The sequence below is a fragment of the Emericellopsis cladophorae genome, assembly GCF_022114955.1.
Source record: "Emericellopsis cladophorae strain MUM 19.33 chromosome Unknown NODE_63_length_119876_cov_118_434044, whole genome shotgun sequence".
NCBI classification, from domain to species: Eukaryota; Fungi; Ascomycota; class Sordariomycetes; order Hypocreales; family Bionectriaceae; genus Emericellopsis; species Emericellopsis cladophorae.
Genome location: NW_026250988.1, coordinates 50,144 through 78,117, shown reverse-complemented (window position 1 = coordinate 78,117; position 27,974 = coordinate 50,144). Strand labels below are relative to the sequence as shown.

Here is a 27,974-nt window from a genome sequence, read left to right as displayed (position 1 = left end):
GGTCGGAAGACCTAGAGAGTTCTGTGGTGTTTCCAAAGCTGTTTCCAAACCGACTTCAGATACAAGTCAACCCAGTCCTGACACTCTTTGCAAGGGCTCTTCCAGTTTACCACAAGCAGACGGAATCACTGCGCCAGACCATTTCTTGGGCTCATCTACCTGTCTTTTGCATATCGTCGTGCAAGGCGGCGGGCGGGACCATCAACTTCATCAATGTGTATGCAGCTCTTCGCACTGCCTTGCAGTACTGCGAGTTAGACCTGGTAAACGAAGTCACTGTGCAACGACTTTACGTTGGTCTGATGGCCATTGAAATTCACGACCGTGGCGAAGACGAGCTGTTTTCACGACTAGATAACGAAATACAGCGGCGATCGCTCAAGCTGTTCCAACTCTTGGATCATCAAAGCTCTCCCCGATTCCCCCGTCATGTCGAAAGCCTTGCCCGCCAAATTCTCGTGAGCGAACACGGGACAGATTTTGGCGTTCCCGACCAGGTGGTACGGAAAAGCCTCGAGTTTCTTTTTCGAGCCTGTCTAGCAACCAGTTATCTCATTGCCAACAATAACAACCACGTAGCCGCCTTCGAAGATTCTCAACCTCACGTCTCTAGATTGGACAAGGACATTCAACCCCATATCGAATCCGTCATCCGAGATTTCCAACTCAAAAGAAACGACACAGGACTGATCTCGCAAACCATTCGCGAGGTCGTGATCTGTGGCTGGGAAATGCACGAAGGAAGAACGGGTTCGGAACGAAGCCAAGAAAACTTGTTGACTAGAAATTCCCAAGTTCCGGAGCCGCTACAAGACCTGGCGCATTGCATCCAGTCTATGCCCATTTTTCTCTCGCTCACTCAAAACCTAAAAATCTCGGAACTTCTTCGCGACGGCAACCGTGATGAGGCTCGGCGCCTCGTTGACTCGAGTCTAGAAGCGAACACGAGCACAGGATCACTTCAAATCCGCAATAGGGCCGAATCGCTTTTTCAAAGATCCAAAGTTGAAAAAGAAGATGGGAAGTTTGAAGACGCGTTTCTCCACGCGTTTGAGGCCTACAACCTATACGACAAAGTCCACTCTCCTTCAGTAGATCAAATTATTAAGAGGTTCGAGTGGTTAGGAAATCTTTCTTGGAAGTGTGGTCTGCGTGCCATTAGCGTCGACATACTACATGAGTTGCTACGACTGGCTACTAGGCTCCATGGCGTTAACTCGGTCCTGGAAATCAAGGCGCTCCGAACAGCTGCCAAGCACCCTTTTACCCGCGGCGAGGGATCCGATCCGGCATTCTGCCCCGATTCGCAATTCCTCCTAATGCGGGCTTTGTTGACGCTGTACAGAACTCAAGCCCGCCATGCGCCATCGGAACTTGGTGGAAACGAGACTTATGATATGCTAGTGGAGCTGTTTCATTGTTTCTCCGAGCACGCGGCTGAAATTCGGACCCAGCCCATTGGAGAGCATCCGGCACGGAGCTTTCTAGGTTACTTGATGTATTTCTGGGTCATTTGCTCGTCCCAAGTACAACTTGGACCCCCATCGCCGCTATTCACAAAGCATTTCGGTGATGCGCCACCTTCCACCGGGCTGCAGTTCTACGTCTACACCGTATTGATCAAAATCTCAATGGACCGGGTACTTCAGGCCGGGGTTCAGCTGGCCCCACGCCTTTTGCTGGAGAATCCCGAGGAAGAGGACGAGCTGCTGTCGCGCGAATTCAACGACGTCGATTTCAGGCCCCCGCAGCAGTTTCTCCAGGGCTTCTGGAACGCGGGACGGCGTTGGCTCGGGCGAGACGGGGACATAGGAAAGCCGCCCGTCCGCTGGGGACCAGAAGTCGTCTTTGGTAATGGTGGCGGTGATATTTCGGATTTCCTTATCGACTCGCTAAGGGGGGTGAGCTGTTCGGAAGTAGATGTGCTGAAGATGGCTGGATTCTGGCTCCCAGGGGACCGTGAGGTAGGCCCGATAACAAGGTCTACTAGAAATCCTGCAAAAGTGGTAAGAGGTATCCTATTGTTTTGTGTATTTGTTGCGTTTTTCTGGGAACTATTAGTTGTCAAGCGCTTGTATGACAATCTGACAGCGTTGCATCGAGCTTAGTCTCGTATGTTAATAGAATCATACAAACCTCCTGGTGACACTAACAGACACGAAGCGTCTGTTTGTAGCCCGCGCGGGTATCGAGACACAGCGGCAAAGACCCATCGCGAATTGCAACTGACAACTGACGCGTGATGTTCTTCGTGAAAGAAATTTCGAGTTAACTTAGTACCCTAGATTCCTCAATACATGATCTCCGAAGCAGAAGCAGAAGGAGCGTCACGTCATTATTTATCCTTCGTCGCTCAAGCAGTCCAGACACAAAAAAGAAGAGTCCACGGAGAGTACAAAGCTCCGCTAGCATCGCGTGCCCAAGAATACTCCCTATTCTGCTTCTTTCTCTTTTCTGCTCTCGTTCGGGTCACCGACGTGTCCACCATAGCCACTATCTCGTTAAGTCACGCTGGAGGCTGGACTGCTACAGCACCGGCCGCGCTGCATTCCCGTTCGGTGTGCCCGCAGAAGGGTGGGTGAGAAACACAAAGATGCATCTGCGAAGGCCACTCCACCGATACCTTTATTTGGGCGAGCCACTCTCAACCTCAATCTCGCTAAACCATGGATCAAACAAAATCTCCGCAGACGAGGGTCTCTTCGTGGGATCGCACTGCAAAATTCGTCGAATACGTGCCTTTACCTTGAGGGATTCCTCCTCACCAAGATCCGGGCCTGCCTGATCGAACAAGTCCTCCATGGACGTTTGCTCCACCATAAGGGGTTCTCCACCTTCTGCCACCCCCGAGCTGACAATTAAAGAGCGTTCTCTCGTGCTTAAAGTAGAACGACGACGTTCCACTGTTTGAAGAGCTCATCGGGGAGGTCGCCGAGCCGGGCCGTGAGGGAGAGGAGATGGTCATCATCTTCAAAGTCTGACCCCGGTATGCAGAAGAGGGGCTGCCCAGTGATAAGCTCAAAGACAAGGCAGCCGAAACTCCACATGTCAAGGGTCTATCGACAGCTCCGGTAAGAATCAACTCGGGAGCTCGGAGGCCGAGTGGCGTAACGGGCTTTGTCGGCGGGTCCGTTCAATGATATGCTATTCAGGGTAGGTAGGCATCAGCAGATGTTTATAAAGAGGAAGAAAAGGAACATGTAATTGTAGCGGGAGGTACTAACCGCCACCCATATCAGATAATTTAATCTGGAAGCCTTTGGTGTACTTGGTGAAGGGTTCCAGCGGCTGCGCAACACAAAAATATCGAGGAGCCCACTTGTCGTGTTTACCGTCTAACCTCTGTACGGGGGGCGAGATTGACTTTGCTTGCACGTCTTCCTTCTGGCGCAGCACGTCCTCGGGCTGCGCGTCAATATCATCGAGAGCGAAGAGTATGGTTCCCGGTCAGAAGTCACCATGGGCGATGCCATTATTATGGAGAAATGCCAGTGCCTGCAATGACTGCTTGAGGGTGCTCTTGGCCATCTGAGGAGGATAGTGAATCTTCATTCCCCGCTTGCGAGGTTTGAACTGGGGCAACTCCTCGACCATGATATTCACACTCGGGCCCATAGGCTCGAGTACCAGGCACCCTGTGGACGCACTTGGGGCCGTAGTGTTCAAACTCGTCCAGTAGCTGCGTGGTATACCGTGCTGCATTTGCCGGTGTGGCTTCGGTAATGTGGCGCAAGATTTGTAGCTCAGTTGTCAATCCCACGTTGTACGAGACAAGAATTTTCAGGGCGACATATCTCGAGCTCCTTTAGGAGAAAATAAGTAGCCAAAGTATACAGCGATGGGGGTAGATGATATGAAATAATCTCACCTCAGGTCACGGGCCAGCCACACCGTTGAGTACGAGCCATCACCGAGCTTCCGGATAACCTTGTACTGGCCACTGTTAAAGATGTTGCCGAGCAGGACGGGGTGGTAGCCACCTGGGCGGTAGTCCTCTACCCACTCACAGGGTAAGTAATGGTTTTGAATCTCAGTCCATCATCTTTCACGGGCTCCAATGGTGGGATGGGAGGAAGGGAGGCGCTCATGGCTGTGGTAAGAGGTGCCTGATGGGTTGTTTTAAGAGAGATGCAGAATGGTGATGGAAGAGTCCAAAGCCTAGGGAGAGAACTCCGTCGTTGGCCGCTCTCTTGTGAGAAGGGCAGCAATGGCGGCGTAATTTGTATGCCAGGCATGTCCTGCCAGCGGCAACGGCAAGCTGGCCCGCCGAAGGATCGTCCGCGTCCTGGAGAGGTTTCCTTATGAGTTCATCTTCAGGTCAGTGGCCATAATCATCATCGTTGTCCTCGAAATCTTCTGTGCAAGACAATGGCAGGGTAAAGCAGTGGATTTGATTCTCACGAGGTTGGGAGCGAAGGGTCCGGGGGGGGGGGGGGGAGGGTGGGGGGGTAGGCCAAGAGTGGGCGGGTTAGCTGGAGCCTCATGTCAGGGCGGAAAGTAGTTATTAGCGGGAAGGGTTGGGCCTTATCACCGAATTCGTCTTAGCATGGATACTTTCTTTCCGGAGGACCCTACGGTGACGCCATGGTGGGATGCGCTCGGATTGCCTTCCATTGCTTCTCGGCCACTTGAACCGCCAGTCGTGGTCCTTCACCGTGCAGCATGACCACCGCGCCGGTCAACGTTGGTCTGGCGTCGGTGCTCTCTGGGGAGAGGTGGCTGAGCAAGGACAAGCCTGAGCAGCGATCGAGGCCTGCCGGAAGAATCATCGGCGGCGGCGGCAGAGTCCTTGGCGATATCACAACCGGGCTCCGAATCCTCCATCCCAGATGCGTTGGAGACACTGGATTTGTTGCGACAGGGTGCGTTGCGTGCTTGATAGAGAGCTAGCAGCGCATTGCAAGCACGGCTCAGAGGCCTTGGAGTGCTCACGTAAGCGTGTGTCGGAATACGCGATAGATCAGTACGAGTGATCTCTCTTTTGGAGGGATCAAGCATCAATTCGATCACTCGAAGAGCCTATTTGGTGCGAACCTACGGATACGCCGCTCCTAGGGGGCGCGACAGGATTTGTGATAAGGATAAGTGTTACAGTAGCTATAGCTATTCCGGAAGGAAGGAAATTCTTTCTTTAAAGAGTTGTGTTAGTGCTATAGCTGGCACTAGCCCAATTCCTTAATACGTAGTAGCTTTATGCGAAAGAATTGAAGGACGGAGGTTGCTTTTTTCAAGAGACTTGTTGTCCTCAGCTCAGGGGCGCTAATCATGAGCGCAACGCGACTACTTTGGAAATACTTCGGTCGCCAAATAAGATTCTTAGAAATAGCTTGTAGTGCCTGTGCGTCTTTTGCTGATGAGTAATACTACTAGCGCCTTGGCAGGACATCACTTTTGATGGCGTCCTCCGGAGAGAGATTCTAGACTAAATCAGGTCGTGACGTATTACAAAGCAAGTCTTCGGGAGGATTCGTCGTCGATATCCTGCCTAGCAGCCACCAACCATCATTCAGGACCTTGTATCATATATAATTCCAAGAACGCTGCCTGACGGGACCTGGTTCTGACGCAATACAAGAACCTTAATTCGCCGACAATTCTCGAACATTTCGAAGCGTACATCGGCTACGCTCATCACAACATCCACCACACACTCTCCTCGCATATCACTATCTCAGCTGCATGCTTTGTGGATCGTCACCACTGAAACACTGCATCTTCGCAGCGACTATCATGGCCGAAGACAGAGCCCCAGACGTGGCCAGTGAGGCGGACGACGACAACACCTTCACCATCCACGTCAGCTTCCGCAAACAAGTATACGACTATGAATTCGACCACGACGCCGTCGTCACGGAGCTGCTCGACACTCTCGAGGAGTCACTCGACATACCCGTGCAGAACCAGAAGATCATCGTGCCCGGCGCACCGCTGGTGACATGCAAGACCAAGAACCCACAGCAGCCACTGTCCGACTGGGCTGGCAAGAAGCTCATGCTGATCGGGTCGAACCTCAAGACGAGCATGGCGGTGGAGGCTATGTCCGCGCGCGTGGCTAAGATCAACGCCGCCAAGGCCGCCCAGCGCCGAAAGAGCAAGGCGCCGAGGAAGACGACGCCCCACGCCGAATCGTCTCAGTATACATTTGCGCAGGTCCGACCGCTGAACAACTTGCCGCGACCAGAGAAGAGTCAGATGCTGCTGATGCGGCTGAAGAACGACTCAGGCATCAAGCGAACCATGGCCAAGCACAAGTTCACCGTGGCCCTGCTGACGGAGATGGAGCCGCTGTCCAATACGGAGTCAAACCACGAGGGCACTTCACGCATCCTGGGACTGAACCGCAACAAGGGCGAGGTGATTGAGCTTCGGCTGCGCACGGATGCGTACGACGGGTACCGCGACTACAAAGTGATCCGGAACACTCTCTGCCATGAGCTGGCGCACAATGTCCACAGCGACCACGACCGCAACTTCTGGGACCTGTGCCATCAGATTGAGCGCGAGGTGGCCGCGGCCGACTGGCAGCATAGCGGCCAGACTCTTGATGAGACGTCCGTGTATCATAGGAACGGTACTGTCGAGGAGGAAGAGGAGGCATACCCCGACGATCACGGCGGTTGGGAGGGGGGCGAGTTCACACTGGGCGGCGTTAGAGACGACGAGGCGGGCATGAGTCGGAGGGAGATTCTGGCCCGCGCGGCGATGCAACGGCAGAAGAAGGACGATCAGTCGGAGCGCGAGGCCGAACAGGGATGGCGGCCGTGCCAGCGACCCCGTCCGAACGAGGAGGCTGAGTGAGGACGTTTGAAGCTGCATTTATCTGGGATGGGCATAGCGAATGGGGTCATTCATTATGGGAGCGTGCTTGGGATTATAAGGAGTTGCATTGTCATTCGCAGCGACTGTTACGACTTATGAATACAGTGTCCGATAATTAATCATAAAACAATCTTGATTACCACCCTGCTGAAAAATGACAGTTCCACTCAGTACGGGAGCGGTTCCATGTCAAGCCCTGCCACGGTAAGCTTGAAGACGTCGTTCCGCGAGTAGCTCCCACCCGCGTCGAGATCGAGGCGGCCTTGGATACATTTCTGAAAATCGACATCGGCGGAGATCATACCCTCATCATCCTCCCACTGGGGTCCAGCAAGGACCTCACCAAACGGGTCGACGATGCACGAGCCCCCGCGGCAGGACCACGCCGACTTGTCCGTGACAGCCGTGTCATCGACCTTGGTGGGCGCGGCGGTCGTCATCATCGTCGTCGCAACGCCATTCTCATCGACAGGGCAGCTGAGCACAATCTCGTTCCCGTCCGGGTCAAAGATGGACTTTCTGCGCCGCCGCGTGCGGCTGGGCGAACCACTCTTGGGCAGTGCAATGTCCATGCCGGGTTCATCGGCAGAGCAACTAAACCTCCGCCCCCCGTCACGCGCAGTAGCCGCGGGATGTCCATTCGTCGAGACGTGAGCGTCCTGTCCGGCGCGTACGGCCATGTTGCTGCTCACGACGAAGCAACGCCCTTCCACGCCGATGGACCGCATCAAGCTCAGCCACGCATCTCTCGCGTCGGCCGTGGGAGCCAGATACAAGTTGACGTTCTGATTGTATAGCGACTGGCGGAGCAGCGGCATGTACGACTCCCAGCAGATGGCGGCGGCGAGGTTGATCCGCGTGCCGCGGATGACGGTACTCACAGCGCGCAGCGTGGAGGGCGAGGCCTGCGCCCAGATGAGGCGCTCCGTGCCGGTCTGCTCGTTAGCCATGCTCTTTTGAGAGAGCATCAAAGATACATACCGGCAGCACCTTTCTGCGCTTACCAACGGAACCCTTGTGCGGACACACGTAGACGACGGCGCAGTACAGGCTCCCACCGGTCCTCTCCACGAGTCCAGTCACGTGGAAGACGCCCGTCTCACGCGCGATCCTCTCGAGTTCCTCCCTGGTCCCGTCGCCGCGGTACTCTTCGCCCTCTGGAACTGCCAGCTGCCGCTTCACCCAGCGATCGCCCGCGCCCGCACCGCCGTCACCCACGACATCACCCAAATCGACGGCAGCCTGAAAGTATTTGGCGTAGGCCTCTCTGCCCTGGGCGGAGCGTGAGCCGACAACGGAGCCAAAGTCACTGCCGCGGGGGTAGCCGCCTAGGAACGCCTCGGGGAGGAGGAGGATGTCAATGTGGTTGGAGGCCGCGCGTGTGGCGAGTCGATCGATCAGCTGGAGGGTCTCGGCTGTGGTGGCCTGCGTGGCGGGCGACGCTGTGCCGAGACGTATGGAAGACATGACGCTGACTGTCAGTCAGATGAAGTCAGTTTATGGCAGGAAGTATTATGATTGTTGTGCGTCACTGAGGGGAAGATGGGCATGAGAAGGTTCAAGTTCTGGACCTTCACTAATACCAGCGGGTCACACTTTGGGTTAAGCTACCCCAGAAACAACCCCCGCAAACGGCAGTGGATATCGCGGGATTAACGGAACCAAGAGTGACAGAAGGGCGCCACAAGGGATTCAAACAGGCACGAGTCAACAATCATTCAGTCTGATTCAAGTAAAGAAGATTCAAAATTAAGTATTGTATTAGTTATTTTCCAGTAACCAAGTAGACCATGCGCCATCTTGTGGCAACGCCGTACGCCTGTAGCAAACTAGACAAGCAACGCTCGCTGGTGAAGACCCCATCCATTATCATGACACCGTGGCAGGGCACGGAATGAGTACAAAATTAGTGCGCCGCCGCCGCCAGGCTCGCCTCGACGTCGACAAGAATCTTGACGTGGTTGTCCTTGTCGTTGACGAGCGACATGAAGCCCTCGTCCACGATCTCGCCCAGCTTGATGGTCTTTGTGATCATGCCCGAAGGCTCCATCTTGCCGTCTGAGATGGTCTGAATGACCTCTTCAAAGTCGCCGAGCGCAAATGTGGCACTGTAAAAAAAGCAATCAGTATACAATTCCTGTCAGAGGCTGCAGAAGGAAAACTTACACGCCCAGGTACGACCTCTCGCGGAAGACGAGTTCGTTCATGTTCAGCTGCGCCCTCTTCTCCCAGACGGCAATATTGACGAGCGTAGCGCGCGCGCTGAGGGCCTCAAAGGCTGTGTCAATGGCATACTGCGAGCCGGCAGCGTCGAAGCCGACATCGGCGCCTTGGCCGTCCGTCAACCTGAGGACCTCCTCGACGACGTCCTGCGAGAGGGGGTCGAGGACGTGGTGTGCGCCAAACTGGGTGGCAAAGGCTCTCCTCTTGACAGACACCTCGCTGACAATGATGTTCTTGCAGCCGCGGCCGACGAGGGCCTGGACGACAGCCAGACCAATGGGTCCGCCGCCAATGACAAAGGCCGAGTCGCCATCCTTGTAGGGGGACATTTTGATAGAGTGCCAGCCAACAGATAGAGGCTCGACGAGGGCGCCGATTTCGAGGGGCACGTTGTCGGGCAGGAGCTTGACGCAGGATGAGGGGACGACGGTGGACTCGCATAGGCCACCGCCCCAGCCGCTGAGGCCGACGAAGCCGTTCTGGTCGCAGCAATTGACAAGGCCGCGCTTGCAGGAGCGGCAGTCGCCGTCGTAGATGATGGGCTGGACGCAGACGCGGTCGCCCTTCTTGACAGTCGTCACATCGGCGGCGACCTCCTCAACGATGCCGGAGAACTCGTGGCCAAGGGTGAGGGGCGATGTCTCGCCGGTAATGGGGTGGGGCTTGCCGGGCTTGGGGATGAGGTTGTTGCCGCCGAGGAACTCGTGGACATCGGTGCCGCAGATGCCGCAGAACTTGGGGGCGATGCGGACGGAGCCCGGGCGCAGGTCGGGACGGTCAATGGTCTCGAGGCGGACGTCGCGCTGGCCGTGGTAGCGTACTGCTTGCATGGTGGTGGATTGCGGCATGGAACCCATTGTGAGAGGAGGAGGAGTAGGAGGGAGGAGGGAGAGGTGACTGATGGATGAGAGGTCTCTTATAAGAACAATGGGCGTAGTGTAAGTATTAGGTATGTATTAAGGTTGAGCGAAGAGGGGGGCAAGTGTTTGGGAAGATGGTGTGAAGGAGGATGAGGGGGAAGCAAGAGCAGAGAGCGAGGCCCCCTTAATAAAGGAGAGCGAGACGGGAAGAGTCCACGATGTCTTCTCCGTCCGTCAGTCCGTCCGTCCTTCGCTTGGACCAAACTGATCGGCTTCCCCTCTGAGAACAGACCGGCTTCCAGACGCTCACGATGCCCAGGCATACCCAAGGCCGGCCGGCCATGGGGATTGAAGAATGGTCATGTCCCGGCTTTCCTCATGCGCTCTAGCGGCGGATTGCCCGTCTGGGTGAAGCGCGAGCGTGGGGCATTTTTCTCCATCACGAGATCGTAATGGATGGGGTCGCTCTGCTGCCGGGGCGGGGAGCGACCGGTCCAGACGGGATGGCGGGTTCGCCTGCGCCTCGAGGCTCCATCGAAGCGCAGGGTTCGATGCAACGCTACCTCCGTCCAGGGGTCGAGCTTATTATTAGTCCTTGTTGCGATGGGAATGCCGGTCTGTACCCGTGGAGTCGGCCTGGACTGTAACCCAGCTAGAGCGACGAGGCACGCTCATTAGACGCTGGCAAACGTATAAAGGAGAGACATACCCACCCGATGGAGCAGTCATTCGGACGCGCACGGTTTTTCTGGCTCTTCACCGACGTTTTCGCTGCGCTCGTGCGAGATTGCGCGTGGGATTGCGCGTGGGCTCTCCCACCAGCTCCTCCCACCAGCCTGAGTGGCAGCTCCTCGCTGCCTGTGGGCCAACGAGTTTCTGCCCAGCAAGGGCGGCCACTGGACGTCGTCGCGTTGACAGCATGGTGCGGTCACCGCGATCACAATGTCTAGCCACAGCGATCAAAGACCTCCCCAGGAAATACAAAGTGGCTGATCGACTCGATCCGATGATTTGGAAATCTGTGGGGAGCTGACGAGTCCGCATTCAACAGACCCTGGTGGCAGGTCAGGTGGTCGTCGAGAACATCGGGTCGCCGCCAGAATTTCCGTCCTGGGAAAAACCGAGCATCGTGGGCAGCAGCACTGCAGCAGAGGGGCTGCTTCATAGGGGGCCCAATCCCAGGAGCAGAACGTCCGTACCTAGGGGTCGCACATTGCCACGCTTTACGTGCAACTGACGTTCCCGTTGGACATGGAATGTACTATTCCGGTGCGATGGGCTGCTGTTCAGTCACTTTAATCACGATCGGAGATCTCGATAGCTTTCCGCATGAATATTGCTTTGTGTGTATTCAAGATCACGGGTTTCTGAAGGGGTCCAGTGACCAGTTGCCAGCGCAGCACCAGCGCACAGACCACCAGCGACCCCTCTTCTGCTGCCCGGCCGCGCCTGCTCTGCTGGCAGATCACCACTCACTCATTTCACTCACATTCCGTCACAATCTTCAAATTCCGTGCTCAAAGTGCAAAGCAGCTCGACAACAAGTGTTCTTCACGCCGCATATGGAATCTAATGTCACACTGCTAACTGCAACCGTTGCATTGCGTCCCCTCCCCGTGGGGAAGCAAAGGAAAGCACCCAAGCGGCCAAAACCTCGCATTAGCGGGCGTGCCCAGCCATCAGAGCGGGGCTTCTGTCGATTGACTCGATTCCCCCCTCCCTCCAGTCTCTGGAGGAGCGAGCGAGCACGTTGCGGGGATGCATAGCAGCTGCAGCGCAGCGGTGCCTTGCATTGGTGCATGATGTCTAGTACTGACTTGTTTCTACGTACTTGGTAGTCTTACGGCGCACTCACTGACATCAAGTCATATCCTCGCCCACACCGTCGTCCACCCAAGTGACGCAACCCTCGTTTGCCGACACGCAATCAGGCACAGGCACCCCGCCACCACCGCCGCGCCCGCGTACATCTGCGCACCCAGGTAGCTTCCGTCCATGACCTGGATCAGCAGGCCCTGGATAGGCGACCCAGAGAGACCGCCGAAACTCGCCATCGTGAGCGCCATGCCCGTCCACGTCCCGATCTTGTGAGGGTCGTCGCACTGCTGCGTCGCCAGCGCTGGCAGAACAGACTGCATGCCGCCGGCAAAGATGCCGTAGATCACGATCCACACGTAGAGACCCGTGATGGACGAGATGGCCGGCCACGCGAGGATGCACAACGCGCAGACGGCGGAGAGGAAAATGCTCATGTTCATGGTGCCCACGGCACGCTCTCCGAGCAGGTTCGGCAGGGTGCGCCCCACGACGCCCACGCCGTTGAGCACGATGACGAGGGTTTGCGTGCTGGCGAGGTGCAACCTCTCGCGGGCAAAGACGCCCAGGTAGAAGAAGACGCACCAGAGGCCCGAGCTGTGCAGGAAAAACGCCAGCGAGAAGAAGACAAAGGGCTTCTGCGTAAAGGCGGTCCAGTCCACGAGCGGGCCCACGGAACCCCTGGTGTGGAACTGACGATACAGCAGCAGCCCGGGTATGCTGGTGACCAGCATGATCAACGCGACGACGCGCATCGTCCACGGGTAGCCGAGCGAGGTGTCCAGGAGGCTGGTCACCGTCGCCGGGTACGCCATGCCCCCCGTGGCCGCGCCGGCGGCAGCCAGGCCGACGGCGAAGCTGCGCTTGCGCTGAAAGTACGCGCTCGTCACCGACAAGCCCGACGTGAACATGAGCCCGCCCCCGAGCCCTAGGCAGACGCCCTGGCTCAGCAGGATCTGCCAGTACGTCCTGGCAAACGACGCGGCGACGACGCCGCCCACCTCGAGGATGACGCCCGCAGTGAAGGTGTGGCGGAAGTACCCGGCGTCGCTGGCGCGGCCGGCGCCGACACCCACGAAGAAGAATAAAAACATGGGCACGGCGCCGATCCAGGACACGCTGCTCGGGGCCACGCCCAGCGTCTCGGTGTAGTATTGCTGAAAGGTGCCGTACGAGTTGGTGACGCCCCAGGTGTTGAAGAAGACCATGTGGCCGAGGAAGACGTGCAGCCAGGCCTGCCGTCCGCCGTCGGGGGGTGTCTTGCCCTTGGGTTCTGGGTGTGCCAGCTTCTCCGGATCGGGGTCTGTGGTGGAGGGCGGTGTCTCCTTTTCGAAAAGGGGTCGCCCGTTGCCCGATGGTGGAGGTGGCTCGCTGTCGTGTGGGTGTGCCATGGTGCTGTCTGTGACGGAGCATCATCTCACTGAGCGTGCGGCAGCAACACCTAGGCCCATTGCACCTCAAGTACCACCCGCAAGAGCTCAGGGGTTCTCGCATTACTGATGATGCTGCGTGAGTATGCTGCGTGCTCGTAGCCTTGGTGCCGCAGCATCCGCAATATGCGTCGCTCGGGTGTCGGTTCCGACGCAAGGGCTCGCATTGTCCTGTTTGCGTTGGGCCTAGCGCGTGGACATTGCGGGATTCACGCTCTTGGCATCAAACATTGCGCTCATCAATCAGTAGTCCCGCTAGTGGATGCAAAGGATTGATTATTTTTCAGTCAAGTACAAAGCAACGCTCATTCTGTATACATAGGTAAATATTAGTAATTGGTCTGGGGCCCCGGGCGGGCCTCGCACCGCTGTGACCGTGGGTACGTGTCGCGCCAGCACTTGGTCGACATGCAGACGGCAGTGCTCCTAGGCCAGCGGCTGACTCTTTCATCAGCAGTCACGATGCGCCAGCACATCTTGTCTGAACGAGCTCCCCCTTCGGCTCACCCCGACACATAGCCCCGGGAAATGTACTCTGACGTCTCCACAAGCGGCATGTGGCCAAACATGTCGACATAGCTATTGATACACGCATGCCTGGCCTCTAGGTGCCCCTTCTTGGTGCTGATGCCGGCCTTGGGCGCCTCGTTGGTGGGCTTGTGGAGGCCGGTGACCTGGAGCGGGCCCTCGCAGGTGAGCATGCTGGTGACAAAGTTCATGGCAATGTCCTCGCAGTTGAAGTGCTCGTCGACGTATGCGCGGACGCGGGTCATGAGCGGATCCTCGCTCGAGTAGTAGTCGAGAAAGGCCATGTGGACAAAGGACAGGCCGGTGAGGACCATGGAGTAGGATTCATGGCCCTTGCACCAGCCGTACTGCCACTGGCCGCTGTCCGCGTTCTGGTCGACGCAGCGGGCAAAGGCGCCGGTGAGGCGGTTGCGGCCGTGGGCGCGCCACTGCTGGAAGACAAAGTCGAGGTCGGCGGCGTCGTAGTGGACGTCGTCGTCGGAGAGGAGGACGGCCTGGGTCTGGAAGCCGGCGTCCGGGAGGAGCTTCTGGTTGAGGCTGTTGGCGGTGGACATGCGGTGGCGGACGGTGACGTTGTGGTCGGAGGTGAAGTCGGCCGGGGTGGGCGTCTCGAGGTCGTTCCAGATGATGACGATTTCGTGCAGGGAGGGGATTTCGGGGGCGAGCAGGAGGTCCAGCGTGGCCTTGAGCTGGTCGGGGCGACGGTACGTCTGGATGGCGATGCTGCAACTGTCAGGGGAAAGTTCCAATGCCTTCAGACCAGGGGAACCTACGTGAACTTGTCGTCCATGAGGTGGTTGTACCGGACGGCGGCCTTGTTCCAGATGTCCATGGACGAAATGTTGTAGCGCGGGCTGCAGTCTGGTGTCTCGTGCGACTGCACCTTGTCGTCGAGCCTGGCGAACGTCGGGGGGCCATGATAGTCGAGCTGCGAGAGCAGGTAGACGGCGACGATGGACAGCACCGAGGCGAGCGCGACGTAGAGCCCTGTCCGGGAGATCCTCCGCAGGCGACCGCCGACAATGGCGGCCATGCTCCTCTTGCTGGCGTCGTAGACGGGGAGTTCTGACCAGGCGTCCTCGGGTGACTTGGGGGTGTCCATGGTGGATGTTGGCTCTGGTTCGAGACAATAAAGAGTGTCCGAAGCGAAGAGACGGCGAGTGCGGCGCAACGTCGAGGACGAGCGAAGGTGTTGAAAGAGCGCGCGGGGGTGCAGAAAGGAGCGAGCGAAGGCGACCAGTTCGTGCCAAAGGGTAAATGGACAACGTTGCAGGTTAGTAAAAAAAAAAGAAAAAAAAGTAAAATTCAAAAGAGGCTATGTTCATGGAATGGTATTAGGGGAAATGCTATTAATGAATACGTGCCGCGGCTGTCCGTGTATGCACTCGGAATATGCGCAGCCCCCCCTGAAGTTTGAACTCGGAAGGCGGCAGGGGGCGTGAAGTGAAGACTGTGGGGTGGCGCTGAAATTTTCAGAGCCTCCCCTGCACCGCGTCTGACCAGTGCGTGAGTAACTAACTGCCTGGCCGGAGCCGTCGACGATCAGACAGACAGACGGACCTTCTGTCGTCGTCCCTTTTCTGGCTTTGGGTCGGAATGATGGGTGGAATGCGGATGGCGCCATGATCGGCGGCTGACGACGCAAACGGCGGAGACGGACCTGAGTCTTGACTCTGGAGTCTACGTACGTGGTACAAGTCTACGAGGCTACGGGGACAAGGGCTAGCAGGAAATGACAAGCTTTCCCGCGACAGGGGTGCTGCCGAGGGAGGCTCCAGAGATGCCGCATTCAGCGCGCGACACGGGCGCTGGTTGGCCTGTCAGTCTGTCTGTCAGTCAGTCTGTCTGTCTGCGGACCCGCATGAAGGCATCCCTGGAGAAAAATGGGAAGAGTGGGTAAATATGGGGATATTTACGTAAATTTTTGGACGCTGAGACGGCGAGAAATAGTCGTGGCAATGAAACGTGCGCCAGCCTCGACCTGTCCTTGCGTTGATGGAAATTGAAGAATAGGTAGGGATTTTTATTAGGGAGAGGGACCACGGAGGGACATGGAGGGAGATGAGCCTGTTGATCGCTCACTCAAGTCCGTCCGTGTCTTGCGCCATGGTCCTCTTCCTCCCCTCCTCCTCCCATCATTCGACATTCAGCCCTCGAGCGTGTTTTCGTGTTTGTCTTCTTGGCCTTGATACCCCCTTCTGTCTATTCTTGGTGGGACTTGTTTGATACGAAGCTCCTCGCCGTCCATTCCTTAGTCGCGCGCGCCACCAACCATTTTGCTCCTGCTTCTCGTTTCCGCGAACGGCCAGTCAAGTCCGTCTGTCGCTTGCAGCACTGCCGCCCACGACTTGTCGCCTACGCAGTTAACATACTTGTGCTTGAGCGTCCTCCGCCTTTTCTTGCTTCGAATCTCGACGAAACATCATCATCCATCATGGCCGCGTATGAGCGTCTGCCCACCTCGGAGAAGACGCCGCCGCCGTCGCCGCCGCCACCCTCGCGGATAGGGCCCAGGGTACAGGTCGCGCTGTACATGATGTGAGTGCCATCGCCATGGCCATGGCCGAGCTCCACCGCATAGACGACTAACCACGGGGCATCGCTCAACAGCGCCTGGACAGTGTCCTCCAACTCGACCATCCTCTTCAACAAGTGGATCATTGACAACTCCGGCTTCGGTGAGCTTCCACTGCATAAGAGAATCTTCAGCGCAGGACGCTAATTATAACACCCCCAGGTTATCGTGCGTGCCCAGAAAAGCTTGTCCGCCGCCAAGGCTCAACAACCCCATGCTGACCATTGCCAGCCATCCTCCTGACCTTTTGGCACCTCTTCTTCGCCGCCGTCGTGACGCAGATCCTCGCGCGCACGACGACGCTCCTCGACAGCCGCCATGAGCTGCCCATCAGCCGGCGGTTCTACCTACGCACCATCCTGCCCATCGGTCTCGCGTCGTCGGGCTCCCTCGTGCTGGGCAACTTTGTCTACCTCTTCCTGTCCGTGTCCTTTATCCAGATGCTCAAGGCGTCCGCGCCGGGCATCGTCCTCCTCGCCTCGTGGCTCTGGGGCCTCGCGAGCCCGTCATGCGGCCAGGTCGTCAACATCCTCTTCGTCATGGCCGGCGTCGCCATGGCCAGCGCCGGCGCGGTCGACTTTTCCTGGCTCGGCGTCCTCTTCCAGGCCGGCTCGCTCGTCTTCGAGGCCGTGCGCGTCGTCATGATCCAGGCCATGCTCAGCGGACATGACATGGCCATGGATCCCCTCGTCGGCCTGTACTACTACGCCCCCGTCTGCGCGGCTATGAACTTGGCGATTGCTTGCGTCGTCGAGCTACCACACTTTGAGATGCAGGATCTGGAGCGGGTCGGCTGGCCGCTGCTGCTGCTCAGCGGCGTCGTTGCCTTTATGCTCAGCTTCACGAGCATGACCCTCATTGGGAGGACGTCTGGTCTCGTGACGAATCTGACGGGTATCTTTAAAAACATTCTTCTCGTGGCGTTTTCCACCGTCGTCTGGCACACGCCCCTCTCGACGCTGCAGGTGGTCGGGTACAGCATCAGCACGAGCAGCATCCTGTACTATGCCTTTGGTGGCGGTGTCATTTCAGGGGGATACGAGGCTGCCAAGGACTGGCTGGCGGCTGTGGGCGCGGGGGACAGGTTTCTCTTCTCGCCCGAGAAGAACAGGTTGCATCTCAGGGTGTGCGTTGGCGTCGTCATGGGGTTATTTGGGCTGTCGAGCCTGTACCTGTTTACTTCGTATCATCGAGCGTAGCATAAATAGAGTGTAGAGAGAAAGATTCAAGAGCTCTGAATGCGCGATATGGTGTATGTCGGACGTCTGATGCACCATGATATGCATGCGACCGACTTGAGTGGTGCCGGGTAGGTAGACCACATGACATTGCGACTGCCATAGTTATAGTGAGTGGAGCGAGAGCGGTTGATCAAAACGGAACAACGAAACCACTGACGAGCAATGCAGCTTTCATGCGAGTTGAACGGACAATTCGGAAAGTGAGCGGCAGGGCCACTTGATGGAATTCACCAGACTACAGGCCAGATCATTTACTATCTCAGGTACTTGTCTATATGACCCCACATGCAGCAGCGGCACGAACCGAACGAAGCCGGCGCGTCCGTGCCGCGACATCTCACATCTCTCATCTCCTCATACACCTCACTCAGTCCATCGCACCCTGTCCTCACCCAGTCCTCACCCAGTCCTCACCCAGCCAGCCCATCGACCCATCACGCCCCCTCCCATGGACAACTCGCCCTCTGCGGGCGACGAGCCCCCCGTCAAGCGCCGCCGTCGCGCGCGCAAGGCCTGCAACCCGTGTCGCGACCGCAAGCGCAAGTGCGACGGCCGCGAGCCGTGCGCGACGTGCGTCCAGTGGGAGTACGACTGCTACTACGGCGAGCGCAGCGCGGCGGGCTCGCACGCGCCGTCGCCCTACGACAGCGCCAAGGGCCGCCCGCGCCACGAGGAGGCGGATGGCTGGGCCCCAGGACCTCGCCCAGGACTACGGCTAGGACCAGGACCAGCACTAGGACCAGCACCAGCACCAGCACCAGCACCAGCACCAGCACCAGCACCAGCACAAGGACCACGAGGGCCAGCCCCCCAGCAGCAGCGCAACTTTGACCCCGTCCGCGACAGCGAGGCCACAAACGACAACCACGTCCAGTCCCTCGAGGCCAACTCGGGCGCCGCCTTTGTGCGCCGCCTGGGCCTCAACATCGACCCCAAGAACGCGCCGCGCCTGCGGCTCTTTGCGTGGAACACGGGAGAGCGCCTCGCTGGACACCCGCCCGGCGTGGTCCGCCCCATCACGGGCATCCTCTCGCAGGCGGCCATGGTCGAGCTGGCGCAGGTCTACTTTCAAAAGTTCACCGTCGTCTACGACGTCATCTACCGCGACGTCTTCCTCGACCGCCTCCAGCAGCGCTGGGCGAGTGGCGCGCCCCAGGACCCCCTCGACCAGGTGCTTTGCGGCGTCGCCATGCTCGGCCTCTGCTTCTCGCAGACGACGGCCGCCCCCTTTGAGCCGGACCTGGTCGAGACGGGGCGGACCCTCCTCGAGCACTTCTCCCTCTCGTCGCCGCCGTCCATCGACACCGTCATCGGCTGGGTCCTCCGCGTGGCCTACCTGCGCATCACGGCCACGCCGCACGTCACCTGGCTCGCGAGCTGCTCCCTCATGCACGTCTGCGAGGCCGCCCAGATCCACCTCGAGGTGCGCGCCCAGACCGTCTTTGACGAGTCCTCGGAGCTCGTCTCGCTCGACATTCGCCGCCGCATCTGGGCCATGGCCCAGCACCTCAACATCTGGCCCTCGTACGACCTCGGCCGCACCCGCATCAAGCTGCCGCACGCCACCACCCAGCCCGTCGCCCCCCTCGAGGGCGACTACACCTCCCACATGCTCGCCCTCGTGCCCCTGACCGAGGACCTCGACCCCCACCAGCCGCGCTCCGTCGAGGACCTCGAGTCGGACTTTTCCCAGATTGGCGACAGGGACCACCTCGAGCCCGCCATGACCATGGCCGTCACCAACCTCGCCATCTGCACGTTCCGCCGCCTGCGCGCCCAAAAGGCCACCATCCAGCCCGGCCACGTCGACAAGATGCTCTCCCTGAGCGCCCGCGGTCTGCACGCCGCCCGTCGCATGGTCGCCACCCACTGCCCCTGGCACCACGCCGCCAACATGCCCTTTCAGATCCTCTGTCTGTGTCTCGCCGTCGACACGCGGGCCTCGCTGGCCATGGTGCGCACCGCGCTGTCTGTGCTGGGCGAGGTGCGCGACGCCTGGAACAGTGCCGTCCTACGGGAGGCCTACGACACGGCCTACCTGCTGATCCTGCTGCATCAGCGCAGAAAGGAGGAGGACTGCGGCCAGCTACGGGCTGCGCTCGAGATGCACGCCCCCTCGGACGGGGCGCCGCCCATTGTCCAGCCGAGCAGCAGCCACCAGGACGCCAGTGCCAACAGCGAGGCCGTCTGGCTGGACGACCTGTTTACCAATGTGCCTGGTCTGCGCGAGTTTGACATGGAGCAGTTCCTCGAGGATGACCCATTCAACATGCAGGATCTGGGGTTTGGGGGGGCTGCCTAGTCGCTGCCGTGGTGTGTGTACCGGGTAGGTCGGCTCAGTAAAGACGGCTTGGCCTTGGCGCCGGCTTCAGTACTGCCATCCTCATTCACCCGCTCTATTGAGCATAAGGAGGCCGCGCATCCTTGCCATTGCCGTTCTCGGCAGTCGGAGCATGCACACCGCGCCAACGGAGGCCCTGTGTCCTGCCCGATGCGACGCTGCTGTGGGGAGGCAGCTCTGGGTAATTATAAGATCGAGGGGTCGTGGACACTCACTCTTGTCGACTGTAGACTCGTCGCATCCAGAATGAAACCCTCGTCGATCCTCCCTCTGGCCTGCGCGCTGCCCTGCGCGCTGCCCTGCGCTGCCGCCCCGTGCCAGCCGGCCTCGTTCACCAACCCCATCCTCTACGAGGACTACCCGGACAACGACGTCTCGCTCGGCCCCGACGGCGCCTACTACCTGTCCGCCTCCAACTTCCACTTCTCGCCCGGCGCGCCCATCCTGCGCTCCGAGGACCTCGTCCACTGGGAGGCCATTGGCCACTCGCTGCCCCGTCTCGACTTTGGCGGTGGCTACGACCTGGCCCCCGGCGGCGAGCGCGCGTACCGCGGCGGCACCTGGGCGTCGACGCTGCGCTACCGCGAGAGCAACGGGCTCTGGTACTGGATCGGATGCACAAACTTCTGGAACACGTGGGTGTTCACCGCGCCCGCCGTGACGGGGCCCTGGGACAAGGCCTCGCAGATGGAGAGCGGGCTCTGCTTCTACGACAATGGCCTGCTTATTGACGACGATGACACCATGTACGTCGTCTACGGCTCTGATACCGTCAGCGTCGCGCAACTAGACGAGGACGGCCTGCTGCCCGTCCGCACCGAGGTCGTCTTCACGGCCGACGACGCCAACGTCGACGCCATTGAGGGCAACCGAATGTACAAGATCAACGGCCTGTACTACATCCTCAACGACCGTCCCGGCGGCACCACCATCATCTGGAAGGCCGAGAGCCCGTTTGGACCCTACCAGCACAAGGTCCTCGTCGAGAACGTCGCGGGCCCCGTCGAGGGGGGCAACTCACCGCACCAGGGCAGCCTCGTCGAGACCCCCGACGGCGACTGGTACTTTATGTCCTTCACATGGGCGTACCCGGCCGGCCGCATGCCGGTGCTGGCCCCCGTCACGTGGGGCGACGACGGCTTCCCCGTCTTCGTGCCGGGCGGCAATGGCGGCTGGGGCGTGACGTACCCCGTACCACTACGCCCCGCGGTGCCGACGCCCGACTGGCTGCGCACGTACACCTTTGAGGGCCCGGATCTCGAGCCGACCTTTGAATGGAACCACAACCCGGACGTGTCCTCGTACGAGGTCAACAATGGCGTCACGCTGTTCACGGCCACGGTGACAGAGGATATCTATTCTGCGCGCAACACGCTCACGCATCGCATTCATGGGGAGTTTCCCGTGGGCACTGTGGAGATTGACTTTTCCAGCATGCATGATGGTGACCGCGCCGGGTTTGCCGCGTTTCGCGATCAGTCTGCGTATATTGGCATCCACCGCGATGGGGACACGTACACGCTCACGGCCAAGCACGGCATGATCATGGACGAGTGGTCGTCCGAGCCCGTCTCGCCGGGTAGCATTGCAGCCGAACAGGTGCTACCCGCGGACACGACGCGTATCTGGTTCCGGCAGGGATTGGACGCGCGCGCGAGCGGCACGCGGGACTGCGATTTCTCGTACAGTCTGGACGGCGAGGCGTTTGAGACGTTTGGGCCGACGTATGAGCTGTACGACGGCTGGGCGTGGTTCATTGCGTATCGATATGGGATCTTCAACTTTGCGACAAAGGCGATGGGGGGATCTATTGAGGTCAAGTCGCTGGTGGTGGCATAGATGGGGGAATGACTCGAACACGATCTCTAGTCGTGATGGTGGCCTTTGTGGTGGCCCCGTAATTAACCACTTTGATCCTCTGTAGTCCTAATATGGAATAGCGTCGGCGGGCCGTGCCGCACAGGCTCAATACGAAAACGGATTAGCGTGTCTGTTTCTCAATGCGTGACATGAGAATTGCTTCGAAAAGTGTTGATGGCCTTGGGCTCTGCGTGGATAGGTGGGCAGGCTCCATACTCCGAGCTGGCTGGTGGGGCTCAGTAGAGTTGGCTCCTCTACTCTTTCTGCTAGCATCGAGTGGAGAGGTGCTTCCAGACTGCTGCTGCTCATGGGGAACTCTCTTCTTTCCTCACTTCACATCCTGTGGCATGACTTGTGTCACAATGGCACGCAGGCCTCGTGGCATTTGGACAAAAACGCTTGTGCAATATGAATCCAAGACGGCGTACCCGCCAACCCTCACTTCTCCGCGTCGAAAATCACCTTTTGCGCCTTCATCTTGTCGAAAATGTCGTACCCCTCCACAGCCTCGCTCAGTGGCATAATGGTATCCGTCATGAAGCTGCCACACACGTCAGTCTTATGCATCGTCCTGCAGAGGACCCCACCTACCCGAACAAATGCTGCTTCTTCTCGAGAAGCTCCAGCGCCTCGGGGAACAGGCCTAGTAAAACGTCAGCCACATGTATGCACCACACGCACACAGGCCCCCCAAGCCAACATACTCCTCACGGGACACCGGCCCATCTTGATCGTCAGATTCTTCCCATACGCCTGGTTCCCCGTCCACGGAATCTCCCCGTTGTGCACGCCCACGCTGGAGATGGTGCCCCAGGGCCGCAGAAGCTGGAAACCCAAGTCGAGCGCCGAGCTGTGTCCGACCACCTCGATGACCACGTCGGCGCCACGACCGTCGGTCAGCTCGCGCACCCGCGCAGAAAGCTCGTCCTTTTGCGTCTGGTAGTTCCAAGGCTCGGCGCCGAGATCCTTGGCCTGCGCGAGGCGCGACGCCACGCCATCCACGGCCAGAAGGGCCTTGGGCTGGTACTCGAGCGCAGCGACCAGTGCACAGAGACCGACGGGTCCGCAGCCAAACAGCACCACGACGCTGTCCCTGGCGATACGAGCTGGTATGTCACCAAGGCCGGCCTTGGCGGCGTGGTAGCCGGTGGGGAAAATATCCGCCATCAGACACAGCTTCTTCTCGTCTATCCCGGCCGGTGCCTTGACGGCCGTCGCCTCGGCCAGGGGCACGCGGACATACTCGGCCTGGCCGCCGTCCAATGCGGACGTTCCGTAGAGGAGACAGCGCTCGCAGCGCGACGAGTAGCCCTGCTGGCAGTAGAAGCACTGCCCGCAGCTGATGGTGAAGGGGGACACGAGGAGGTCGCCCGGCTGGAAGGACGCGACGGCGGACCCGACGGCGTGCACGGTCCCCGTGAACTCGTGGCCCATGATGAACCCCGTGGCGGACTTTTGGTGGCCGCGAAAGACGTGCAGCTCGCTGCCGCAGAGCGCCGTGTACTTGACCTTGACGATGACGTCGGTCGGTTCCTGGATGGTCGGCTGGGGTCGGTCCTCGACGGCGACCTGGCCGACGCCTCTGAAGACGACGGCGCGCATGTTGGTGATTGAGACGTGCTGCTACAAGACTTGAGATGCGGTGTTGGGGGGGAAGTTTCGCAGCGCGGGCGAGGTGAGGAGGAGCTTGGGTGGCTCATCCGTCCGGCACAGCTTGGGCCGTACCTCGGCGCACTGCTACCCCACCCGCCGTCCTCGCTCTCTCGGCCTTTTCGGATTCAACTTTCCACGGAAACGACAACAAGAGCTGCATCAAGTATGATGCGTAAGCAGGGATTATCCTTTTTTTTTTTCCTTCCTTTTTTTCTTCCTTTTTTTTCTTTTTTCTTTTTTCTTGTTTCTCTGTCTCATTAGGATCAGCGCACGTGGAATGAGGTCCATAGAATAGATATCTGTTCTGGGCTGACCCGAGCTGTCGACCTGGCCAAGTCAGCGGAAGTGCTGCTTATATCCGTGCCCATGAGCACCAGCCTAAGGCTAACGGGCAGCTAATTCATACGTTGCAAGTTAGCCATTCCATTCTACCCCTCAGAATACCAGGAGCCTCGGTCTAGCCTGAGATGCGGGGGCGATTTCCAGCTTCCCCAGACTCTCTCCCCGCATGGCCCCCGCATTCACTCATTGTCCGGGTCCAAGTAACATGGGCGAATCATCCTCAACTGAGCTTCAACTTCCAATCCTTCATCCTTCCCTTCCTCACGTGCCTGTCTGATACTCCAGGTACACAATCCGCCATGTCCTCGTCTCACGTCTTTCGCTCGCGCCATCCTGATATTAACCGTCAGTCGGCCGCATCCTCCCACAAAAGCTGTGTTGTTGCTCACCCTACCCAGTCCCCAAGGATGTCTCGCTATGGTCATGGATCTTTGAAGCCCCGCACTCTTCGTTAAGCCGGGCTGGTCGCAACGCAATCCAGGGATGGACGGACGTCCCGACCGGACAACATCTCAGCTACCAAGACGTCAAGGACCTCACATCCCGCCTCTCCACCGCCCTCATCCAGCAGCGCACTCTCCAGCAGGGAGACGCCATTGTCGTCTTCGCACGCAACACGGTATGGTATCCCGTCGTCATGCTCGGCGCCGTCCGCGCGGGCGCCATTGGCTGCGGCTGCTCGCCCGACTACAACGTCGAGGAGCTGGCCTACGCCCTGACGGCGAGCAAGGCCAAGTTCGTCGTCACCACCAGCGACAAGCTCAACGTTGCGGAGCCCGCCGCGTCCAGGGCTGGCATCGCCCCAGCCAACATCCTGCTGCTCGACGAACCAGCCACCCACACGTCACGATCCATCCACCACCTCATCGCCTCCGTCCGGGGCAAACCCCTGACCGAACCGTTCAGGATCCCCGAGAACAAGACAAATCACCAGATCTGCGGGTACTACGGCTTCAGCAGCGGAACGACAGGTCTCCCCAAGGCTGTCATGATCTCCCACGCCAACGTCATGGCGCAGTGTCTCCAGATCGAGCAGCTCACGCCCGCCGACCACCGACGCATCCTTGCCGCCCTGCCCTTCTACCACATCACGGGCGTCGTGCACCAGCTCCACCTCCCCGTCGTCCTCAACGCACACGTCTATATCCTCCCCACGTTCACCATGGAGGACATGCTCGCCACCGTCGAGCGGCACAAGATCAAGGAGATCCTCCTCGTCCCGCCCATCATCGTCCGCATGGTGCGCGAAGAGGCCCTGCTCCAGAAATTCGATTTGCGTCACGTCGAGCGCTTTTCGTCCGGTGCGGCCCCGCTGTCGCAGGAGATCCTCTCGTTGCTGGAGAAGCAGTTTCCCGGCACAGGCTTCAAGCAGGGCTACGGCATGACAGAGTCGTGCTCGTGCATTACCGCGCATCCCCCGGATCGGTATGCGTACCGGTATGCCGCGCGCGTCGGCAGCGTCGTCGCCTCCACAGAGGTCCTCGTCGTGGACCCGGGCACGGGTCGACGCTGTGGTGTTGGTGAGGTGGGTGAGATTTGGGCGCGCGGGCCGCAGATCACAATGGGATATCTGAACAATGAGAAGTCGACGAGGGAGACGTATGATGCCGATGGATTCCTGCACACGGGCGACATTGGCTGCTTTGACGAAGAAGGGATGCTGTCCATCACGGACCGCCTGAAGGAGATGGTCAAGGTCAAGGGGATCGGTGTCGCGCCAGCTGAGTTGGAGGACCTCCTCCTGGGTCATGCAGCCGTAGATGATTGTGCGGTCATTGGTATTGCGGACGAGCGGGCGGGCGAGAGGCCAAAGGCCTTTGTGGTGCTGGCCAAGGGCTACGCGGGGCGCGAGGAGCATGTCGGCCGCGAGCTGCTGTCCTTTGTGCGGGAGAAGAAGACAAGGCACAAGTGGATGAAGGAGGTTGAATTTGTCAGTGCCATCCCGAAGAGTCCGGCTGGCAAGATATTGAGGAAGATTCTGAGGCAAAAGGGGAGGCCGGTTGGTGCCGTTGTGCGTGAACAGGCCCAAGCAGCAAAGCTTTAATTACGGTCGTTAGTTGGATACAGATACAACAATGCTCAGCTTCAACTATACCAGCCATGGTACCGTACTCCTGGATGAAGTCGGCCGTGGCATTGGCGTTCCATGTCCACGTCTATCTCTCCCAGGTTGGTTTGGAGCATGTCGAACGGCTCGTCGAACCATTTGGCGGTGTCATTGCTGTCTGGCTGGCTGGACGGTGCCAGCCTCCCTCAAACAAAGCCCTCGCTCAGAGGCCAAAGGAGTCCAAAATCTTCTCCGCCCCCCTCTCCGCCGCGACCATGATGCCAAACTGTGGATTGACCGTCAGAGGCGACACAATCGACGCATCAACAACATGCACATTCTCCGTGCCCAACACTTTCGTATCACCATCCACACACGTCCCCAGTCGGCACGAGCTCGACCAGTGTTGCACAGCGCCAACGGCGTAGGCGGAAGGCGTCGTGATGTACTCGTAGATCTCATCGACCGTCGAGGACTGAGGGAGATTGAGCGGTGTCAGGCCATCATCCTCGGCAGGTGAGTCCGGTGTACTCGCCGGCAGGGACTGGAAGATGGAGTGGATAAAGGTGGCAATGTCGTGGGCATCGCGCGGGTTGCTGTAGTAGACGTCCGAGCTGGGACCGGCAGTAAACTTGCCGTCGCTCGACAGGACGACCCGACCGGCGGACAGCATGCCCGATGTGCCGTACACGTTGAGCGTGATGGTGTGGTTGTTGGTGAACCCCGAAAAGCCAGACGAGTCAATGGTGCCCTGCACACCCGTGCGTGACCCATCCTCGTGGTTGACGTAGCTCCAAAAGGCTGATGTCTGCGACGCGAAAGTATACGGGCCGGACCTGGAGCGCAGGAACAGCTCTTTGTCCTCCTGAGGGGGGTCGGCGTAGCTGTATGTGTAGGATTCAATGCTAGGACCGGAAAGCTCAATGAAGGTGTTGGGGTTGTCAAACAGGCCCTGGCCGACATTCTCGTTGACCACCCACGACCAAGGGTCCGTGTAAGGAGTGCGAGAGGCAGCAGCCAGGTCGGAGAGAACATCCTTGGGCCCAATCCCAGAGTACATGAGCAGCTTGGGCGATAGGAGGGCGCCAGCGCTCGAGATGACCCGACCGGAAGCAGAGAGTTGAATGTCCTTCTCCTGATTATCGACCGTGACGTGAACGCCCGTCGCCTGGCCACCCTTTTGGATGATGTAGTCGACAGCGGCCCCAGTCTGCAGGTGAAAGTTGCGGCGCTTCAGTGCTGACTGCAGATACGTCCGTGTCGGACCACCACGCTGACCATCAATGTAATTGAAGACGGGCCGCCCAAAGACATTCTCCTTCTCGTCTGGCTGCTCGTCGAAAGCGACTTGCTTGTACCCAGCCTTCTCCGTGAGCCAGGCGCGGGCAGCCTCGTATCCGCTCTGGAGGTAGTAGTCCCCGTCAGTAGAGTACTGAGTGACAGGTGGCTGTCGCTGTAGCAGCCGGTCCGTGGCCGGCTGCACGTCACTGCTATGCCAGCCTTCGGGGTGGTAGTCGTCCCAGTCGGACGCGGGCGGCTGGAAGTAGAGGCCAGCGTTGATGGCGCTGTTCCCACCAATGGCGCAGGCTTGGGTCGAGGAGACGACCTCGGGGCCGCAGGTGAGTTTTGTGTTGCCGTCAAAGATGCTCTTGTCTGTCGATGATTAGCCACGTGTCTCGTCAGCTTCCCCTGGTCACCCACATAGTCCAGGCACATCGACGCGGCTCATGTCTGTGTCTTTGAGCCATGCTGGTCTCTCTGTCCCGCCAGTGATGCCGTACGAAGGGCCGCCTTGCTCGAGAAGCAATGTGGTCAACCCCGCCTCGCTCAGTCGATCAGCTACGATGATGCCGGCTGTCCCAGCTCCGACAACAATGGCATCCCATTCTCGTGTGGTCCAGTCGCCGCATCTCGACATGTTCGTAGGGGCAGCCCAGGATTGGGCCAGAAAGAGGGCCGACACGCCAAGCGACGCAATCGAATTCATCGTGGACGGGCAATTGAGTGCTAAGTATGTGTCTGGTGCAGTGACATGGCGAGTTCACACGAGTGATCCTCGCAGCGGATATGAATAACCCAGGGTAGAGGTCTTCGCACAACGCCAAGTTATAAGGCTCGCCGATGTGGGCTTACAATGTCATCTTTTCTCAGGAGGGTCTGCGTATTGGCCTGGGCTGTGGCTCGCCAAGCGAGAAAATAGACATCCACACCCACAAGGGGAGCGACAGGAAGTCCAAATG

General features: G+C 58.9%; 13 protein-coding genes across 13 annotated transcripts; 6 read left to right on the top strand and 7 right to left on the bottom strand.

Moving 5' to 3' along the window:
• Positions 1 to 1,631: 1,631 nt before the first annotated feature.
• On the top strand, positions 1,632 to 2,981 carry J7T54_002917 (kinase-like domain-containing protein; the record flags this gene model as incomplete). Its single annotated transcript, XM_051509514.1, has 2 exons — positions 1,632 to 1,901; positions 2,889 to 2,981. 2 exons carry the CDS (start codon positions 1,632 to 1,634, stop codon positions 2,979 to 2,981), a joined length of 363 nt encoding a protein of 120 aa, XP_051359505.1.
• Positions 2,982 to 3,447: 466 nt separating this feature from the next.
• J7T54_002916 (uncharacterized protein) lies at positions 3,448 to 3,702 on the bottom strand (the record flags this gene model as incomplete). The annotated part of the gene is made up of 1 exon (XM_051509513.1): positions 3,448 to 3,702. The coding sequence occupies one exon, from the start codon at positions 3,700 to 3,702 to the stop codon at positions 3,448 to 3,450; it is 255 nt and encodes an 84-aa protein (XP_051359504.1).
• Positions 3,703 to 5,730: 2,028 nt separating this feature from the next.
• On the top strand, positions 5,731 to 6,798 carry J7T54_002915 (uncharacterized protein; the record flags this gene model as incomplete). Its single annotated transcript, XM_051509512.1, has 1 exon — positions 5,731 to 6,798. The coding sequence occupies one exon, from the start codon at positions 5,731 to 5,733 to the stop codon at positions 6,796 to 6,798; it is 1,068 nt and encodes a 355-aa protein (XP_051359503.1).
• A 188-nt stretch (positions 6,799 to 6,986) lies between these two features.
• Positions 6,987 to 8,286, bottom strand: J7T54_002914 (Nitrilase-like protein; the record flags this gene model as incomplete). Its single annotated transcript, XM_051509511.1, has 2 exons — positions 6,987 to 7,754; positions 7,801 to 8,286. 2 exons carry the CDS (start codon positions 8,284 to 8,286, stop codon positions 6,987 to 6,989), a joined length of 1,254 nt encoding a protein of 417 aa, XP_051359502.1.
• A 439-nt stretch (positions 8,287 to 8,725) lies between these two features.
• On the bottom strand, positions 8,726 to 9,899 carry J7T54_002913 (alcohol/sorbitol dehydrogenase; the record flags this gene model as incomplete). The annotated part of the gene is made up of 2 exons (XM_051509510.1): positions 8,726 to 8,927; positions 8,986 to 9,899. 2 exons carry the CDS (start codon positions 9,897 to 9,899, stop codon positions 8,726 to 8,728), a joined length of 1,116 nt encoding a protein of 371 aa, XP_051359501.1.
• Positions 9,900 to 11,767: 1,868 nt separating this feature from the next.
• J7T54_002912 (Riboflavin transporter-like protein) lies at positions 11,768 to 13,108 on the bottom strand (the record flags this gene model as incomplete). The annotated part of the gene is made up of 1 exon (XM_051509509.1): positions 11,768 to 13,108. The coding sequence occupies one exon, from the start codon at positions 13,106 to 13,108 to the stop codon at positions 11,768 to 11,770; it is 1,341 nt and encodes a 446-aa protein (XP_051359500.1).
• Positions 13,109 to 13,650: 542 nt separating this feature from the next.
• J7T54_002911 (Exostosin-like-like protein) lies at positions 13,651 to 14,777 on the bottom strand (the record flags this gene model as incomplete). The annotated part of the gene is made up of 2 exons (XM_051509508.1): positions 13,651 to 14,398; positions 14,449 to 14,777. The coding sequence occupies 2 exons, from the start codon at positions 14,775 to 14,777 to the stop codon at positions 13,651 to 13,653; spliced, it is 1,077 nt and encodes a 358-aa protein (XP_051359499.1).
• A 1,332-nt stretch (positions 14,778 to 16,109) lies between these two features.
• On the top strand, positions 16,110 to 17,449 carry J7T54_002910 (Trans-1; the record flags this gene model as incomplete). The annotated part of the gene is made up of 4 exons (XM_051509507.1): positions 16,110 to 16,213; positions 16,286 to 16,353; positions 16,413 to 16,418; positions 16,482 to 17,449. 4 exons carry the CDS (start codon positions 16,110 to 16,112, stop codon positions 17,447 to 17,449), a joined length of 1,146 nt encoding a protein of 381 aa, XP_051359498.1.
• A 490-nt stretch (positions 17,450 to 17,939) lies between these two features.
• On the top strand, positions 17,940 to 19,793 carry J7T54_002909 (C6 transcription factor; the record flags this gene model as incomplete). The annotated part of the gene is made up of 1 exon (XM_051509506.1): positions 17,940 to 19,793. The coding sequence occupies one exon, from the start codon at positions 17,940 to 17,942 to the stop codon at positions 19,791 to 19,793; it is 1,854 nt and encodes a 617-aa protein (XP_051359497.1).
• A 285-nt stretch (positions 19,794 to 20,078) lies between these two features.
• Positions 20,079 to 21,671, top strand: J7T54_002908 (Non-reducing end alpha-L-arabinofuranosidase BoGH43B 1; the record flags this gene model as incomplete). The annotated part of the gene is made up of 1 exon (XM_051509505.1): positions 20,079 to 21,671. The coding sequence occupies one exon, from the start codon at positions 20,079 to 20,081 to the stop codon at positions 21,669 to 21,671; it is 1,593 nt and encodes a 530-aa protein (XP_051359496.1).
• A 459-nt stretch (positions 21,672 to 22,130) lies between these two features.
• J7T54_002907 (uncharacterized protein) lies at positions 22,131 to 23,294 on the bottom strand (the record flags this gene model as incomplete). The annotated part of the gene is made up of 3 exons (XM_051509503.1): positions 22,131 to 22,233; positions 22,284 to 22,335; positions 22,397 to 23,294. 3 exons carry the CDS (start codon positions 23,292 to 23,294, stop codon positions 22,131 to 22,133), a joined length of 1,053 nt encoding a protein of 350 aa, XP_051359495.1.
• A 692-nt stretch (positions 23,295 to 23,986) lies between these two features.
• Positions 23,987 to 25,731, top strand: J7T54_002906 (4-coumarate--CoA ligase-like protein; the record flags this gene model as incomplete). Its single annotated transcript, XM_051509502.1, has 2 exons — positions 23,987 to 24,032; positions 24,086 to 25,731. The coding sequence occupies 2 exons, from the start codon at positions 23,987 to 23,989 to the stop codon at positions 25,729 to 25,731; spliced, it is 1,692 nt and encodes a 563-aa protein (XP_051359494.1).
• A 226-nt stretch (positions 25,732 to 25,957) lies between these two features.
• J7T54_002905 (GMC oxidoreductase) lies at positions 25,958 to 27,721 on the bottom strand (the record flags this gene model as incomplete). Its single annotated transcript, XM_051509501.1, has 2 exons — positions 25,958 to 27,387; positions 27,436 to 27,721. The coding sequence occupies 2 exons, from the start codon at positions 27,719 to 27,721 to the stop codon at positions 25,958 to 25,960; spliced, it is 1,716 nt and encodes a 571-aa protein (XP_051359493.1).
• Between the last annotated feature and the right edge of the window lie 253 nt (positions 27,722 to 27,974).